The sequence below is a fragment of the Saccopteryx bilineata genome, chromosome 4, assembly GCF_036850765.1.
Source record: "Saccopteryx bilineata isolate mSacBil1 chromosome 4, mSacBil1_pri_phased_curated, whole genome shotgun sequence".
Lineage (NCBI taxonomy): Eukaryota > Metazoa > Chordata > Mammalia > Chiroptera > Emballonuridae > Saccopteryx > Saccopteryx bilineata.
In genome coordinates, this window is record NC_089493.1 from 180,696,889 (window position 1) to 180,716,875 (window position 19,987).

At 42.8% G+C, this 19,987-nt stretch overlaps 1 protein-coding gene across 3 annotated transcripts in view; it reads right to left on the bottom strand.

Annotated features, from left to right (window-relative positions):
• Positions 1-1,737, bottom strand: part of HAVCR1 (hepatitis A virus cellular receptor 1) — a 38,405-nt gene extending 36,668 nt beyond the window's left edge. For all 3 annotated transcript variants that reach the window (XM_066277444.1, XM_066277443.1, XM_066277442.1), the window contains exon 1: positions 1,260-1,737. In XM_066277444.1, coding sequence (XP_066133541.1) covers positions 1,260-1,506 — 247 coding nt within the window. In that variant the 5' untranslated portion in view covers positions 1,507-1,737. The remainder of the gene's footprint in view (positions 1-1,259) is intronic.
• Positions 1,738-19,987: the final 18,250 nt, after the last annotated feature.

Sequence of the window (19,987 nt, forward strand, 5' to 3'; positions counted from 1 at the left end):
TATTTGGCTAGAAGTGGACTAGACCACAGGTAATCACTCTGCCTCTTTGCAGAATCAGAAGTGGTGTAGATTCTAAACCACATACCGAAGGTCTGTCTTAAGAAAGAGTTTGCTGCCTGACTTGTGGTGGCGCAGTGGATAAAGCCTCGACCTGGAATGCTGAGGTCGCCGGTTCAAAACCCTGGGCTTGCCCAGTCAAGGCACATATGGGAGTTGATGCTTCCTGCCCCTCCTCTCTCTCCCCCCTTCTCTAAAATAATGAATAAATAAAATCTTAAAAAAAAAAAAAAAAAAGAGGCCCTGGCCGATTGGCTCAGCGGTAGAGCATCAGCCTGGCGTGCAGAAGTCCTGGGTTCAATTCCCGGCCAGGGCACACAGGAGAGGCGCCCATCTGCTTCTCCACCCCTCCCCCTCTCCTTCCTCTCTGTCTCTCTCTTCCCCTCCTGCAGCCTAGGCTCCATTGGAGCAAAAGATGGCCGGGCGCTGGGGATGGCTCCTTGGCCTCTGCGCCAGGCGCTAGAGTGGCTCTGGTCACCGCAGAGCGACGCCCCGGATGGGCAGAGCGTCGCCCCCTGGTGGGCATGCCGGGTGGATCCCTGTGGGGCGCATGCGGTAGACTATCTGACTGCCTCCCCGTTTCCAGCTTCGGAAAAATACAAAAAAAAAAAAAAAAAAAAAAAGAGTTTGCTTGCTGCCTGACCAGGCAGTGGTGCAGTGGATAGCGCGTCAGACTGGGATGCAGAAGACCCAGGTTCAAGACCCCGAGGTTGCCAGCTTGAGTGCGGGCTCATCTGGTTTGAGCAAAAGCTCACCAGCTTGGACCCAAGGTCACTGGCTCGAGCAAGGGGTCACTCGGTCTGCTGAAGGCTGGCAGTCAAGGCACATATGAGAAGGCAATCAATGAACAACTAAGGTATCACAACGAAAAACTGATGATTGATGCTTCTCATCTCTCTCCATTCCTGTCTGTCCCTATCTATCCCTCTCTCTGACTCTCTCTCTGTCTCTGTAAAATAAATAAATAAATAAAGAGTTTGCTGACTGGAAAGATCCTCTAGCCTATGGTCTTCAAACAAGCTTGTTTTCAACACTTCAGTCCACACAAATAATTCTACTTCTCAACACTTATTAAAAAACAGGATTGTAGGAATTTCCACTTTCTTTATTGAAGGAAGAGAAAATTACTACCAAACAGTAGACATCTCAGCTCATCCACATGAAGTACTCAAAGGAGGAAAGAGGAAAGAGGACCAGCTCACCTGGCTTTATGTCCAATAATATGTTGGTTTTCAAGTCATTAAACCACCCTGAGCGCTCAACACGGCAACAATACACGCCACGGTCGGACGGGGCTGCGTGCTCGATGGTTAAAGACACATTCCCTTGTTTAATGATTCCATATAGCTGATAACGCGTGTTCTTCTGAAAGGTGACGCGGTATCCATCAGTCCAGATGAGTTCATTCGGGCATTTAAATGCCGGACATGGCCCTCGGCCCCAGCACATAGTTGATATTTCACGAGCTGCCGAGTAGGTGCAGGGCAGCGTGACAGGCTGACCCTCCACTCCACTCACATGTCCCTGAGAAACTACAGAATCTGCAAACAGAAAGAAAACAGAGCGTGTGGACTCAATATTTTAATTTTGCGCCTGACCTGGTGGTGGCGCAGTGGATAGAGCATCGGACTGGGATGCGGAAGGACTCAGGTTCGAGACCCCCGAGGTCGCTGGCTTAAGTGCGGGCTCATCTGGTTTGAGCAAGGCTCACCAGCTTGGACCCAAGGTCACTGGCTCCAGCAAGGGGTGCTCAGCCTGCTGAAGGCCCGCGGTCAAGGCACATGTGAGAGGGCAATCAATGAACAACTAAGGTGTTGCAACACGCAATGAAAAACTAATGATTGATGCTTCTCATCTCTCTCTGTTACTGTCTGTCCCTGTCTATCCCTCTCTCTGACTCACTCTCTGTCTCTGTAAAAAATAAATAAATAAATAAAATTTTAAAAAAATATTTTAATTTTGCATTTATTTCCACTTTCTTCTCTTTCATTTGCAATCATGTGACTTTTATCTTGAACTCAAAAATTTTATTATAAGCATTTTTCTGTTTATATCTTTATCAGCATTTTGTTATTTGATGCTTGTAAATAACAACTAACTTAAACTTCTTTCTGATTTAAAAATGTTTTTTAATAGAATAAATTTTTAAAAGATAACTTATTAGTATAAAGAACAGAAATATTTCCTCTCATTCTTTCAAATAGAATAAATTTCTAAAAGATAAATTATTAGTATAAAGAACAGAAATATTTCCTCTTTCTTTCAAATTTCTTTCCAAAACGTTTGAACAAATGACACTCTAGCAGTACATGAGCATGTATTTCATTCTGTGTTTGACAAGTACTTGCTTATTAAGTAGATAATACATACATGTTGCTTTTCCTCTCCCCTAGATCCAATCACTCTCAGTTGAAATGTCTTAAAAATTCTATTGCAATTAAAATTTTAATTTTTATTGCAATTTTAAAAATATCTGTAATAGATGAGGTCACTTCATTACCCCCTCTCTCATAAAAATAAGCTGAGCTAAAATTTTGGTTAAGGTGTTGGCTTTGGCTTGGCCAGATATCTTAGTTGACTAAGTGTCATCCTAATACTCAAAGGATGTGGGTTTGATGCCCGGGTCAGGGCACAGGAACAGACTGATATTTCTGTCTTTCTTCTTTCCTCTCCCTAATATCAATCAATAAATTAAAAATAAGTAAATACATACATAAATAAATAAGCCCTGGCCAGGTGACTCAGTGGATAAAGCTTCCTCGCAAGCACACCGAGGTCACAGGTTTGATCCCTGGTTGGGGCATGGGCAAGAAGCAATCAATGAATACACATCTGTTGGGCAGATAAAATGTATTATGCTCACTTTGTTAAAGAGGCCGTTGCCCAGGTGATATTAATGTGTGTTGAGAATTGTAGCATGAGGCTTGGTTTTGGGATTAAGCCTTTCCCACCCTTTTTGATGAGGGGTGGTACAATCCAATCATGCCTCAGAGAAGTGACTTTGTATTAGAGACTTCCCTATTTTGTATATTGGATTAGAGGTTGTAAAGCTACACTATAAAATAGGGGTAGAACGGGAACTTGGCTCTTGGTTCCTGAGGTTAGCATGAGAGAGCAGAGAGAATAGAGCCAGCAGCGGGAGGAGGCCACGTGGAGAAGGCCAGGAAAAGCAGCCAAGATGGCGGAGTACTGAGTGAGATGCCAGTTTGTACAGAGTTTGTATCTGGGATAAGGAAGGAAATGGGGAACTGAGGAGAATAAGGCTGTTGAGCTAGAAACCTTTGATTCTAGGAAACTCGGATAAATCAGTAGCTTTGTGAGCACTGAATGTGAGTGGGTTTTGGAGCCCAGTGTGTATTTTTACTTGCCCGCCGGGTGCAAGCTAGATTAAAGACTATGGCCCACCAGTTTTTGGCTCCATGGTTTCTTTACCGACTGTCCGAATCCAATGCGAACCTGCATGGGCCGGGCTGCTGTGATAGTGGCCCTGGCCCTGCCTGCTGGCTTTACAACATCTAAATAGAACAACTAAAGGGAACAATGAGTTAAATCTTCTCTCTCTCTCTCTCTCTCTCTCTCTCTCTCTCTCTCTCCCCCTTCCCTTTTCTTTTTCAATCAATGAAAAAAATTTTTAATTGATAAAAATAAAATGTTGCCTGACTTGTGGTGGCGCAGTGGAAGAAACATCGACCTGGAACACTGAGGTTGCTGGTTCAAAACCCTGAGTCTCCCTGGTCAAGGCACATATGGGAGTTGATGCTTCCTGCTCTTCGCCCATTCTCTCTCTCTCTCTCCCTCTCTCTCTCACTCACTCTCTCTTCTCTCGAAAATGAATAAATACAAAATAAAATAAAATGTTGTTGGCTTAAGGGCAAAAGTCTAATAAACTCTTCAGAAATCTATTTTTTGAAAATGGGTTTCTAATACTTCCAGGGGGAATACGGCTTATCATGCACTTTCAGATTGGCCCCAAATATCTAGGTAAGTACCGTCTTCATGCGTGGACAACTGGCACCGGAGCAAGGTCCACTTCCCCTGATGACACCAGAGAACTGGATAATATTCAGTCAATTACTAACTTATGCCGCTTAAAAACACAGTCTCTCCTGTGGTTAGTGGTGTTAATACCCTATATTGTCAAATGCAGTCACGGTCGTCTTTAAATAAAATCTGAGATTCACCAACTAATCTTATTTATTTATTTTTAAATGTTTTAAGTTTTAAATTATAATTAATATATCATATTAGTTGCAGGTGTATAAAATATTGATCAGACATTTACATAACTTATGAAGTGATTACCCCAGTAAGTCTAGGACCCATCTGACACCATTCGTAGTTACGACAATATTATTCACTTTATTCCCTTTGCTGTCCTTTACATCCCACCACTAATCAGTCAGGCCTGAGCTGTGAGTTTCAAACTGTCCTCAGAAGAAAATGTTCATTGTTACCCAAAACAAGAGTCTACTCTTTTACTAGATTGTTATAATATTTATTTTTGCCTAACATCATTTTTGGATTACAAATATACATAATAATTATAAAAATTAACTTATGAGCCTGACCTGTGGTGGCGCAGTGGATAAAGCGTCGACCTGGAACGCTGAGGTTGCCGGTTCAAAACCCTGGGCTTGCCTGGTCAAGGCACATATGGGAGTTGATGCTTCCTGCTCCTCCCTCCCCCTTCTCTCTCTCTCTCTCTCTCTCTCTCACACACACTCTCTCTCCTCTCTAAAAATTAATAAAAGAAAAAATTTAAAAAAAAATTTAAAAAAAAGTCATGTTTGTCAAATTCACTGATGTTAAGAAATAACTTTCAAAAAAAAATGGCAAAATCATGACTCTCATAGGAAAATAAAAATAAATATGTGTTAAAAATTAACTTATGAAAGTATAATAAAAATAAACTTTTCCCCCAAATCCTACCTCTAGATATTGTTTTTTTGATTATAGAATGTCTATTCCTAAATTTTTCTGTATCTCATAGGATATTTTGAATTAAAATATCTTTTTTTAAATAAATATTATAACATGGTTAAAAAAAAAAGCAATCAGACTGTACAAGCTGTAAAATGAAAGACTGGTCTTTTTTCCATCCTATTCTCACTTTTCCTTTCCATTCCCTCAAACCCCATGATAACACTGGTACCATTTCTTACAAATACGTGAGAAGTCCATGCATACCCAACTACCTACCCACCCCCTTTTTCCTTAAACACAAATGGCAGCATATGACACACTGGTATATTTAGCCACTGATTTTGTAATGCATAGCGTTTAAGCAATTTCTTTGGAGTAAGATTTCAGCCTGCTTCTTTGCCCCACTTACTCCAACAGAGCCCAAGAACCTCCATCCTCCTCCATCACACCCACATACCCCCTCTATAGTCCCCCATGCTCAACCCCAGCCCACCTAGCCACTTACCTGTCCAAAGTAATAAAAGGCCTGTGAAGACTACCCAAGGATGCATGATGGTATCAGCCTGAAGGAAAGAGAAAACAGACTGTTGGGTGTGCCTCCCACTGGATGGTATAGGAATAAATCTTCATTCTCAGACTGCAACTGTTCCTTCTATCCTGATTGAGTGAATCACACGAGTGTACCCTGCTATGGATGGGAGTCCACATACAGGGGCTTCAGGTCTCTGTTAGCTCAGGGTGGCTGAGGGCTCTACAACTCTGACAGACAGGCAAAGCTGGCCTCGGGAGCAGCCCCTTATTTCCCAGCCCTTCACCCACACAAAAAGTCCAAACCAACTCCAGATGTTCACACGGGAGATTAGAGAGCAGACAGGAGGGAAACCAGAGGCAGGCTCGGGGTGGGAACCACCAGAGCAAAGACTAGTCTCCCAAAGGCAGCGGTACATTTACCCTGGGCCTCTGAGATGACAATCTACTGGCTGTTGGGTGAGTAGAGGGTCCCTCCTGCCCTGTGGCCACAATGGTGAGTCCCTAGCCTCAATTATATTGCCAAGTTATCCATTAACAAGAATTAAGCCAGAACGTGATTCATTGTGTTTCACCATTCATGCTACCGGAAGCAATAACTCACTGCATTTTACTGAATGATGTCAGGAGGATGATCAAAAAGCAGAATCTGGACCTGACTTGGTTTTTATTTACAGAGACCCAGGAAAAAGCCCCCAAACTGAAAATCTACCTTTATAAATGGAAGGCAGGGAGAGACTGCCAGAAGAAGCAGGCCACCCGAGTCTGCCAACTAGCAGTTTAATAAGAAAAACTTATATGCAAGGCTCCTCTTGGGTAACTGCAAGACAAAAAGGGTCCCCATGCTTCTTCGCAGGCACCAAAGAATTATATGGGGTAAAGTGTGGAGACAGTCATAGATACTAGTTTGTGAATGCTACCAGGTATGTATTGGAAATTACATGCTTGACAAGGTCAGGACAATGGACTGTTCCAAGAATTGGTACATAGCAGGAGGCAAGGTAGGGAATCTAATTACTATCAAAATGAACACCAGTTATTACTGGACAGTCTCAAAGGGAGAAGTAACCTCCACTCGGGCCTGGACCCAGCTTATAGGACAAACAGTGGTTATGTTATGGAACAATCGCCCCTCCACACTGCGCTCCTCATGACTGGCTCTTAACAATCTCATGCCTCCTCTCTTCTGCAAGGTGACCTAAGTGGTCAGCAAAGGGCTTCAGTATCAGGGAGGCAGCTCACTTATTGTTAATTGACTGCACTGAAGGCACAGTTCTCAGGAATAGTACAGACACAAACAAGAAAAGAGACAAATTAAAAGAAACAATCTAAGTAATTTTTTCCAGAATGCTCCCTCAGGACCCAAACCAGTAGGTTAGTAGGTCACCTAGGCTTGGGGCCCAATCACTTAAGGCTTTTACTTGGCTTTTCATATGTGCTAACAAAAAAGGAAATATTTAGCCCTGGCCGGTTGGCTAGCGGTAGAGCGTCGGCCTGGCGTGCAGGGGACCCCGGTTCGATTCCCGGCCACGGCACATAGGAGAAGCACCCATTTGCTTCTCCACCCCCCCCCTCCTTCCTCTCTGTCTCTCTCTTCCCCTCCCACAGCTGAGGCTCCATTGGAGCAAAGATGGCCCGGGCGCTGGGGATGGCTCCTTGGCCTCTGCCCCAGGCGCTAGAGTGGCTCTGGTTGCGGCAGAGCGACGCCCCGGAGGGGCAGAGCATCGCCCCCTGGTGGGCAGAGTGTCACCCCTGGTGGGCGTGCCGGGTGGATCCCGGTCGGGCGCATGCGGGAGTCTGTCTGACTGTCTCTCCCCGTTTCCAGCTTCAGAAAAATACAAAAAAAAAAGGAAATATTACCAGATGCGTCTAGTATGAAAACACAACATTCAGTTTGGATAATGGGACTGGTGCCCCCTACCCCATAGCTGGACGCCCCTGACACAGCAGAATTCTAAGATCAGAAAGACAAATATTTAGCAGGGACTTGAATTGGGAGATCATCTTCTTCTATGAGAATTACACTTGTAGCCTAGCCAGGCTGTGTAAACTGCATGTTAGCCAGGAGGAAGTTGCACTCTCTGGCGCCAGAAGGTGAATAGGAGGGGAAAGGGGCCAGGCTCACTCTTCCCTCTCTCAGTGGTACATGCCCAGCCCATGCACAGCTTGTCTCCGTGGATGGGTCCCCCCAGAGACTAAGCAGTTCCTCCCCACCCAAGGATGTGGACTCACTGACCCATCCTAGTGGCAAATCCCATTGAAGATTCTACTGAATGGTCCCTGTTCCAGGGACAATGGGGATTTGTGCCCTCATTACTATAACTTCTGGGTCCATGGCAAACTTAAGGCCTATAGCTGTGTCCTTTGTTTTCCACACCTTTTCTGTGTTTTAGCACAAAGGCCCAAATTCTGGTTTTGCATCAGTTCACTTTTGATATTTAAATCCACTAAATGAAATCTATTCTATTCTTAGGATGCTTAACCAGGTTAGAACAATGGGCCTATACCAGGAACCAGCACATAGCAGAAAGCCAGGAAGGGTGCTGACTTTTGTCAGGAAGAACATCAATTATCATCAGACAGTCTCTAATGGGGGTTTGTGGAAAGCAACCTCCAATCCGGCCAAAGTCCTGCTCGTAGTAGAGTGAGCCGTGGTCATGTCATAAAACAGTCTCCTCCGACCTTGGGTTCAGATCCAAGCGCTGACACTTAGGAAGTTGGCTATCTCTGAATTGCTATGTTGATCAAATCCTAAAAATACTTGTTCTATCTCTCTTAATGGATTGTTATAATGAACAAAAGTGCTGTGGGTGAACTCTGACAACTAAATCTAAATCTTCATGAATACCACAGCCAAGGTTCCTGGAGCAGTGACTGAGTCAGGGCTCTGTGCATCTTACTTCCCCAAAACCCCTTAGGCAGGAGCTGTTATTAACCCCATTCTTAGAGGAGGAAGTTGAATCTTGGAGAGGTCAAAGTGAGCCTAGATTCCAGACAAGGTCTTCTGACTTTCGTTTTTAATCATTAAACAATACAAAAATATGTCAGCCTGCCCAGCTCTTCCTTAACTCCCCTTGTGGTCTAGAGATGCAGCCACTTCCTTCCGGGAGGCACTGGCCTTCCATCTCCGGCCTTTCTGTTGCCCCTAAGAGGCTTCATGGGGAAGTGGATGATGGCCTTGGCACACTGGGTCCAAGTGGCAATGGGTCCTTTGTTGCCCAGGAATGAGAACCTCTGACTTCAGCAGCCTCTGCACTTGGAAGGAAACTAAAGTCTAATGTTACAAACAGCCCAAAGACTCTGTTTGGGCCACAGAAGTGCTTTGTACAACAGTGTTTAAAAGCACGCAGAGAGGAAGGGAGAAGGGGGGAGGGAGAAAGAGAGAGAAGCATCAACTTGTACCCCTTAGCTGTGCACCTGTTTATTGCTTCTCACATGACACCTGATTGGGGCTCGAACAAGCAACCTGAGCACTCTGGGAGGATGCTCTATCCACGATGCCACTGGCCAGGGCTAAAAATTTATTTCTTAATTAATGGCCACAACTTAAAAATCCAGAAAGCACCCCCCCCCAAAAAAAAACACACACACAACAACACTGCAGAGAGCCCACGTGAGAACTCAGCTTTTCAGCTTTCTGTGAAATGAAATTAGATGGCTCACGTGGCCCGTTATCCGCTACGCCCTTTGAGGTTGTTCTCTCCAGCAGGGGGCTTCACTGCCTGAAGCCTTGGTTGGTCTTGGTTGGAGGAGGCCCTGCATTAGACTTTACTCCACTTCCTTGAGTATAATCTCCCTCATGTCACTGGGCCTTTTCCCAGGCTGTCCCCTGGTCTCTGTGCTGAAATTTGTCCCTTCTATAAAATGTAAGGGTTGGACCATGAGATCTTTCATGGGTCTTCTAGCTTTACAATGTCACCCCCTTGAATTCAACTGAGTAATGAGATAAGTTCTACCGAGAAATAAGCACATTTCTGGATATCTGCTTTCCCTTGTAGTCATTTTTTAGAGTTTAAAGTGAAAGAGAGTTTATTAGTGAAGAAGTGGGACAGACAGAAGGCCACTCCATGGCAGAGCAGCCCCTGTGCCTTTAAGCTTCGTCTTTATAGACTTAGAGTAGACACCATCGACCCTACCCCACCGCCTCCAAAGGTTGGGGGGGAAATTCTGAAATGCTTCACACAGAAGGAGGTCATGCCTCATTCATTTGGGAAGCAAAACATTTTATGACTAGTTTGCTTATACTCTGAGACTCTGCCAAAGCCCAATAGGGCAGTGATAAGGCTTTTCTAATTTAACTCAATTCTCCCAGTTTTTACTGTTAAATTGAGGCTAACAGGGTATGACAAAATACACTAAGGATGAAAAAGTCCAGGATTGTACAATCAGGCAGAGACACAGATAAGTAAGCCATTAACTAATAAAATCGGGCAGAATGATACAAATGGTAAATATATAATTAGACCCTGTCACTCCCCCACTTAAAACCTTCCCATGGCTCTTTCAGGAAAATAATAAAATAAACAATCCCAACTCCTCACCCAGATGCAAAGGCCCACGATCTGGCCCCTGCCTGGCTTTCAGAGTTTTCTACTCCTCTCCCCTGCCCACAGGGCTCCAGCCACTTGGTGCTTTAAATGCATCCCTCCTCCAGGACCCTGAGCTAGTAGGGTCCCTGCCTCATCCCATTCCTTTCCCCCGCCATGTCCCCTTTCTCCTTTCCATCCTGATCTCCGCTGCAATGTCACCTTCGGAGACATTCCTCAGGTCCCTCCATCTATAGTAGCCAACCACTCTCTGTATCACTCAATTTCAGTTTTCTATACTGTATTTGTCACCTTATTTCCTGAGATGTGTGTGGTGTATGTGTGTGTGTGCTGTCCATCACTCTTAGAATTTTCTGTGGTGATGGAGTTATTCTATATGGGTGGTTAGGCAAGCACTTAAAATGTGGCTAGTACAAATGAGGAAGTTACATTTTAAATTTAGGGAATATTTGAGATCATTCTCCCTGGCATATGTTGTCAGTTTGGCTCAAATAAACACTGATAAAAATTTAAATGAATTAATTTAAATTTAAATAGTTACATATGGCTACTGTGTTGCACAGCATCAATACTGGACCACAAACCCTTTAAGGCAGAGTTCCTCCCTTTCACTTTCTCTTCTAACTCTGAAACTTTGTAAAGGACCCAAGAAGTATTTTTTTTTCTTTTCTGTTTTTTTTTAATCCAAGAAATATTGATTGAATAAACTAAAGGAAGCCCAAAGGCATGGGGAAGGAAAAAAGGAAGGAAGGAAGGAAGGAAGGAAGGAAGGAAGGAAGGAAGGAAGGAAGGAAGGAAGGAAGGAAGGAAGGAAGAGGCAGGGAGGGAGGGAGGGAGGGAGGGAGGGAGGGAGGGAGGGAGGGAGGGAGGGAGGGAGGGAGGGAGGGAGGAAGGAAGGAAGGAAGGGGAGGGGAGGGGAGGGGAAGGGAGGGAGGGGAGGGGAGGGAGGGAGGAAGGAAGGAAGGAAAAGAAATGAAAAAGGGATATAGGGAACAGGGTCAAGAGAAAGATTTATTAAAATGCTAAAAATAACAGCACATTTGTCTGATCTGGAAATGACTGAGAGAAGAAAGAAAAACTGATTTGAAAGAAGAAAAATTGGGGGAGCAATGCAGAGATGGAACCCAGTGCCAAATGAGGGGACTGTGCTTAGGCACGGCCAGGAGAGGACTCGGGAGAATGCATGACCTCCTAGCAGAGCTAAGGAGTCACTGGAGGTAGGGGGCATGGAAGTGAGACCAGCCCAAGAGGCTGACATTATTCTCCAGCAACCTGCAGCTACAGGTTACGAGGGATGAGTAGAACCCACACCTAAGAAAAGCTGATTTTTAAAAATCATCTTGGATATCTGTAAATAATCCAGTTGAGTATCTCCCCAATCTTAAAAGCCTACCCTGGCTTTCCAATGCCAAAACCCAAACTCTGAAAGCTGCCCACCTTCCCAAGCTGATGAGCACCTTCTAACCCAAGCCTCACACACTTCTAGCCTAACCAAACCATTTGTATCTGCTAATCTTGCAATTTCAATAGTTTGTAACCCAGCAGAGACTATATAGGACTATGAAACCTGCAAAAGCCAGAAGCCAATACTAGGCTCTTCCTTTAACAAACATTAGATTTTATACAACTAGCTAGTTTTTACAATGTATAAATACTTTACAAATCACAAGTTAATGAGCAAAACTATATAGCTATGCTCTAGACATACCTTTGTATTTCTATAATATTATATAATGCCCATTTCACAGATGAAGAGGCTCAGCAAAGGAATGTGTTGACTCTAACATCACACAGCTTTCAAGTAAAACTAAAAATATAGATCTTCCTGCCTGACCTATGGTGGCGCAGTGGATAAAATGTCGACCTGGAAATGCTGAGTTGCCGGTTCAAAACCCTGGGCTTGCCTGGTCAAGGCACATATGGGAGTTGATGCTTTCAGCTCCTCCCCCCTTCTCTCTCTCTGTCTCTCTCTCTCCTCTCTAAAAATGAATAAATAAAATAAAAAATAATAAAATAAAAATATAGATCCTCCTCCGATACACAATTTTCCTCACTGATGTTGCCCAGGAAATCTTAAACAACTCAGATGTTTAAGTTCATAATTCTATTTAAATGAGACTCTATCTCCCAGGAAATTAAAAAAGTCTCTAGATTATGTGAATTTTTCCTAATTTTGCAAATTTATTTTTTAATTATACTTGATATAAAGTATTATATTAGTTTCAGATAAACAACATAGTGTTTAGACATTCATATACCTTGTCCCCATAAGTCTAGTACCCTCTTGACATCATAATTTTTACAGTATTATTGAGTCTATTCCCTGTGCTGTACTTTACATCCCTGTGACTAATTTTATACCTGGCAGTTTGTACTTTTTAATTCCCTCCATCTTTTTCACCATCCCGTGCCCTATCTCAGCCAGGTAACTATGAGTTCTTCGTATCTATCTATGAGCTTGTTTTCATTTAGTTTTGTCTTTGCTTTTCCGTTCCACATATAACTAAAAACAGGTGGTATTTTTCTTTCTCTGCCTTAGTTCACTTAGCATACCACACTCTGGGTCCACTTTGTCACAAAAGGCAAGATTTCATTCCATTGTACACATATGCCACATTCTTTATCTATCTATTCATCTATTGATAGGTGCCTAAATTGCTGCTTGCGCTGAATTTAAGGGCATCCGGGACAGATTGCAGGCATGCCAGAAGCGGGCCATCCTCCTGTAGAGCTTGAGGGCATTTCGAGAGACTGTGGGGGCTCCTGGGAAGAGGCTCCAGCAGGGGGAGCAGGCTGGGTGTGGCAGGGTCGCAGGGGAAAGCCAGAGAAGGGCAGCCAGTGTGAGCCAGGTTAATGCAGAGGGGTTTGTGCCTTCTTGCTCAGGGCCAGCTGGATGGGAAGAGAGCTCAGCAAAGGACAATAGCACCCATCAGAGCTTCTGTCTCCTGAGAGTTCCTACCAATCCCTGTCCCTCCAGCCTTTGTTCTAACGTTAGTCAATTTAATTCTTCCCTTTGCGACCCAGACACTTCTGGAACCGCTGCTTCTGTGCCGGAGCTTTGACTGAGTGAGTTTGTGCCGAACCCTCTATGTACAGAGCCTTAGTCTCCCGCAACCCTTCCTCAGTCTCAGACGGAATCCCCACTGGTGTTCAAAGCCGGATGTTACTGGGACTCGGCTCCCCAGCACCGGTGCCCCCTGCTGGGGAGCCCGGTGTGGGGCTCAGACCTCTGGCTCTTCAGGAGGACCTCGGAAGCCCTGCTATCTCTCCCATTCATTGTCGACCACACAGGGGGTGGGGGACCTGCCCAGACCACATATCCAGCCCTCCTACCTGTCTCAACGTGACTCCTTCTTTATATCCTTAGAGAAATTCTGCTCAGTCTTCAGATGGTTCTCAAAGACCTTCGTGCTACAATTTCTACGTGTTCCTGGGATGAAATGAGTTCAGAAGTGGGCCGCCTTGACTCCGCCCCTCAAGTTTTCCTAATTTCTATTGGCTCAATCATCGTTGCCCTGTTATCCCATATACTACTCAGAAAATTCAATCAATAAAGTTCTGATGCTCTCTTTGGCATAAATGTCTAGAGAATTGTACTTACGGGTGAGTTAGGAGGTCTCCAGCTCCTCTGGTGGCTGTCACTGATACTTCCCCCAAAGGTTTTTATGGATACAGGTAAGTTTCTTCCAGAATTCCATTCCTTATCTCTTTGCCACACCTTGACATAACAATGTTATCCAGTCCACCACAATCTTCTTGCTGAATTTATCCACTTACTAACTTAAATAGATTATAAGGAGATATCAGTAGGTTGGAACAGTCTTTGTTCTCTGCTAGGCTGTATTTAAAGATTCAGCATAAATAAATATAAAAAACATAAAAGATTAAGCAAAGATCTTGATTTTAGGTCAGACTCCGGACCTGAAAAGCTATGCTAACTTTAAAATTTTTTATATCAATATATGAAGGGATCTTAAACTAGCTGGGGCCAACTCCTCAACTTATAATGAATAAAAGGAGGACCAAAACGAGGACAGAGCATGGAACCTATAAGAGACACACTCTGGGGGTCAGACACAGAGGTAAAAGCCTAGTGTGCATATTCTTACTCAACTTGTATTGCACTCAGCAAACATTATTAAACCAAATAGTCATTGAACAACCCATGCTAAACATAGAGACATCCTATACAAAAAAAAAAAAAGAAGCAAATGTATGGTTTTTTGGTGTTTTTTTTTTTATTTTATTTATTTATTTATTTTTACAGAGACAGAGAGTGAGAGAGAGGGATAGACAGACAGGAATGGAGAGAGATGAGAAGCATCAATCATTAGTTTTTCATTGTGCATTGCAACACCTTAGTTGTTCATTGATTGCTTTCTCATACGTGCCTTGACCATGGGCCTTCAGCAGACTGAGTAACCCCTTGCTGGAGTCTCGAACCTGGGTCCTCTGCATCCCAGTCTGATGCTCTATCCACTGCGCCACCGCCTGGTCAGGCCCAAATGTATGGTTTTTATCTTCAAAAGTTTAGTATGAAAACAAGGCACTTTACTGGTGGTAGGCACGAAACTTTAACATTGACAAAACCCTCTGCTTATTAATAATATACATGGACAAAGGATGCCAAGATTTTACTGGAACACTCATGTGGAACTGTGAAAATAATAAGTGAGAAAAAAACAATTCACACAACTATTACGTAGGAAGCTATTTTTGTAAAAACACTACAACTAAATGACAACAGATGTATATGCATGGGTACCTACATGGAAGAGTAAGTGGGAAAGGTGTATGTGGATACTCATCAGACTGTTCAGTATCCCCTCTGGTAGGTTAGCTGAGGCAAAGGGGTCTTTCAGTGTAAGGCTGTTTATGTATCATTTGAGTATTTTACAATAAGAATGTACCAAAGTATTGCTTATGAAGTGTATGAAAAATGTTTAACTAATAAAAAAAAAACCAAGACCCCAAACTGTGTTTTCACAAAAGTAGAATTCCTTTAAATTCATGTAACATACGTTTTGCAGTCTAACTACAATCATCCTTTTCTTTATCCCTGATAGACAAGAAAGCCACTCAAACTGACTAAAGCTACATTCAGACATAACCAACCTTCTAGAAAGACAAAAGATTATGAAATAATGTTTGCATTAACATATAAGCGCTTATACTACAAAGCATGTTTTCTAACAAGGAGAAAATATATCAGATCACTATATGTTTATTTATTTTACATGTCTGGTGTTCGAGTCTATGGATCACTTCATGATTTACTCAATTAATATGTATTGAGCATCTGCTGTGTGGCAGGCCTCTTTCAATGAGAGCTACTTGAAATTTTACAGACATAAGTTAAAGAAGTGGAAAAAGACAAGGATTAGCATTTCTAGGAAAAATAATATCAAAGACATCACCAAAAAATGCTTTTATGTATCATTCAGAATCTAGTATGCAGGTAGGCTAATTACTAATGCCTATTGTCTTTTACTGGATATTAGGTTTCCCTGATGGATTCTGACTTCCTTGAAGGAAAAACATGAATCCACCCACTGAGTCAGTTATTGCACTAGGCCAGCACCACTGAGTCAGCACCCACTGAGTCAGTTATTGCACTAGGCCAGGCCCCTGGGATATAAGATGAGTGATCAAGTTTACTTTCTAGTTGATGATGAAGGGAAACAAATCACAAAAATATATAAACAAATTAGAGAATTTCTGATTCAAATAAACTATGTTGGAGATAAATTGGAATAGAGATGGGCAGTTGGTACTTTAAATAAGGTGGTTGGGGAAAGCTTACAGATGACATTTAAGCTGGAAACTGAAAGATGAGAAAGAGGCAGCTCTGCAAACAGTCTGAGAATAGTATTCCAAACAAAGGAAGACAACTCCATTGAAAAGGTACTAAAACCAGAAGGAACTTGGTCTGTTCTAGAAGCAGAAAGGAGTTGATGAGGTCAGCCAAAATCCAGTCCCATGGAAAGCTTTGAAGACTTTAAATAACAGGGTAATTGAATCTGGTTGATGATTTAAAAAAAAAAAAAAGAAAAATATTTAGGCTTCTGTGTGAGAGAATGAACTATTAAGAGAGCAAAGTGTAATAGGGGAATTCCCATTAGGAAGCTATTTCTTAGATGGATGGGTGGATGGATGGATGGATGGATGGATGGACCGATGGATGGATGACATGGATGGGAGGGTGGTTGGATGAATGGATGAGTGGATGCATGAGTGGGTGGTGGATGGAAGGAATGAAGATGGGAAAGGATGGATGGAGGAAGTGAATAAGTTAATATATAATAACAATAATTATAAAGGAATGAGGCCTATGAGAGTCATAAACTGGTCAAATTTCAAAAAAACAAAAGCAAATTATTTTGAGTCTTCTATTTATTCCAGGAATGTTCTGCCCTGAGATGCCTTGAAATGATTGCCTTGAGAAAAATAATATACATTTAGTAAGACACTGACTGGCATATTTGTTTTATTTTATTTTATTTATTTATTTATTGTATTTTTCTGAAGCTGGAAACGGGGAGACAGTCAGACAGACTCCCGCATGCGCGCCCGACCGGGATCCACCCAGCACGCCCACCAGGGGGCGATGCTCTGCCCACCAGGGGGCGATGCTCTGCCCCTCCTGGGCGTCGCTCTGTTGCGACCAGAGCCACTCCAGCGCCTGGGGCAGAGGCCAAGGAGCCATCCCCAGCACCCGGGCCATCTTTGCTCCAATGGAGCCTCGCTGCAGGAGGGGAAGAGAGAGACAGAGAGGAAGGAGAGGGGAAGGGGTGGAGAAGCAGATGGGCGCTTCTCCTGTGTGCCCTGGCTGGGAATCGAACCCGGGACTTCTGCACGCCAGGCCGACGCTCCACCACTGAGCCAACCGGCCAGGGCCGGCATATTTGTTTTAAATATGTTATTGTTCTATTGCCATAGTACTTCATGATCATGTTAACACAGCAATTCCATATCTTGAACTATATACCAGGGAAGTAAGTATAAACAAATGCACACAGGTTTTTTTGTTTGTTTGTTTGTTTTTTTACAGAGACAGAGAGAGAGTCTATCTCAGAGAGAGGATAGATAGGAACAGACAGACAGGAACGGAGAGAGATGAGAAGCATCAATCACTAGATTTTTGTTGCGACACCTTAGTTGTTCATAGATTGCTTTCTCATATGTGCCTTGACCATGGGGCTACAGCAGACTGAGTAACCCCTTGCTCGAGCCGGTGACCTTGGGTCCAAGCTGGTGAGCGTTGCTCAAACCAGATGAGCCCGCACTCAAGCTGGCGACCTCTGGGTCTTGAACCTGGGTCCTCTGCATCCCAGTCTGACACTCTATCTACTGTGCCACCGCCTGGTCAGGCTACACAGGTTTTTGTATAAAAGATAATTCTTGCAGCCTTATGTGAAATGGAAAAACAAAACAAACCTGACTAGGCGGTGGCACAGTGGATAGAGCGTTGGACTGGGATGCAGAGGACCCAGGTTCAAGACCCCGAGGTTGCCAGCTTGAGCACAGGCTCATCTGGCTTGAGCAAAATAAAAAATAAAAAAATGCTCACCAGCTTAGACCCAAGGTCGCTGGCTCAAGCAAGGGGTTACTTGGTCTGCTGAAGGCCCAAGGTCAAGGCACATAGGAGAAAGCAATCAATGAACAACTAAGGTGTTACAACGAAAAACTAATGATTGATGCTTCTCATCTCTCTCCGTTCCTGTCAGTCCCTATCTATCCCTCTCTCTGACTCTCTCTCTCTCTGTCCCTGTAAAGAAAAAAAAAAAATGCAAGAATTCTTGTAACTTGTGTACATGGGTAAATACTTTGGAAAAAAAGAAAAGAAAACAAAACTAAATATCTTTACATGGGAAAGGGATATAGCAGACTATGTATATTTTTTCTACTTAATACTATATAGCTGTCTAAATAAAGACTGTTATAGCATATTCTAACAGGAACCAATGGCCTTCCATAAACTGTGAAAAAAAAGTAAGTTATAATATGTGTGTATGAGAGAGAACATAGAATGATTCAGAAATGCACTAATTCTGTAGCCACTAGCAGTATGTGGCTATTGAGCTTTAAAACCGTGACCAGTCAAAATTGAGAAGTGCTCTAAATGTAAAATATTCATTAAATTTTGAAGACTCAAAAAAAAATTGTTTTGAAGACTTGCCAAAAAAAAAAAAAAAAAAAAAAAAAAGGTTGTGGGTTTGATCCCCAGTCAGGGCACGTATGAGAATCAACCAATGATTGCATAAATAAGTGGAAAAACAAATAAAAGTTTCTCTCTCTTCCTCTCTCAAATCAATTTAAAAATTAAATATATATATGTGTGTGTATAAATATATGGATATTTTGAAGCTAGAGTATAAAATATTTCTACTTTAAATATATATGAACTAGGTTTAAAATGAATGAAAAAGTAGAAATACTACATGTAGAAATTACAGAAGACAGCATATCAATTTATTGCAAAGCATAAAGCCAGTATGGACTACAAGCTATAACATATTTTCCAACGGTGATGTACCCACAAAATAACTGTATTAAAATAATATGCATATTTAAACAGATGGCCCACTACCATCAGCACAAATGAATAGCTTCCTTAAATAACACTGGGGAACAAATTTTTTTTAATTTTCTGTTGCATAAGGTTGTAGAACTGTTACTATATATTTCTGCATTGCTGATGCCAAATCTGAAATCTGTTTTTTGGTGCATGCTCTAGTTTTTATGCAGTTTTAATTTCTTTTTGTTATAGTTAATGGCATGCATTGGTTTTTAATTTTATTTATTTATTTATTTATTTAATTTATTCATTTTAGAGAGGAGAGAGAAAGGGAGAGAGAGAGAGAGACAGAGAGGGAGAGAGAGACAGAGAGAGAAGGTGGGGAGGAGCTGAAACATCAACTCCCATATGTGCCTTGACCAGGCAAGCCCAGGGTTTCGAACCTCAGCATTTCCAGGTCGATGCTTTATCCACTGCGCCACCACAGGTCAGGCCATGCATTGGTTTTTAAATTGGAGTTAAAGGGCAACAACTCTTGGATTGAACATAACCACAAGGCAATTAATGTTTTGCAAACATCACTTTTACATAATTGTAGTTGTTTTTAAATGTAAAAAATTATTATCTGATAAAAACACCCTCTTATTTTTTTTTTTTTTTTTTTTTTATTTTTCTGAAGCTGGAAATGGGGAGGCAGTAAGACAGACTCCCGCATGCACCTGACCGGGATCCACCCGGCATGCCCACCAGGGGGTGATGCTCTGTTGCAACCAGGGCCATTCTAGCGCTTGAGGCAGAGGCCATGGAGCCATCCTCAGTGCCCGGGCCAACTTTGCTCCAGTGGAGCCTTGGCTGCAGGAGGGGAAGAGAGAGACAGAGAGGAAGGAGAGGGGGAGGGATGGACAAGCAGATGGGCGCTTCTCCTGTGTGCCCTGGCCAGGAATCGAACCTGGGACTCCTGCACGCCAGGCTGATGCTCTACCACTGAGCAAACCGGCCAGGGCCCCTCTTATTTTGTTTTAAGATTGAATATGGCTTCTTTGAGTAGGCATAAATGTAAGAATAGTCCTGACACCTTCGGTTATATATGTGGCTATTACACATTTCAACATCAAAGGCGAGGGAGGGGGAGGGGTACAAAGAAAACTAGATAGAGTTGACGGAGGACAATCTCTCTTTGGGTGATGGGTATGCAACAGAACTGAATGACAAGATAACCTGGACATGTTTTCTTTGAATATATGTACCCTGATTTATTGATGTCACCCCATTAAAATAAAAATTTATTTATAAAAAAAAAACACATCAAAGGCACAATATTTCATCATTTGTGACATGTGCATATATTGCCTGTTTTCAAGTTCCCCTTGGCGGTCAAGACAAGAATTGGGCTCTTGCCTGACCAGGCAGTGGC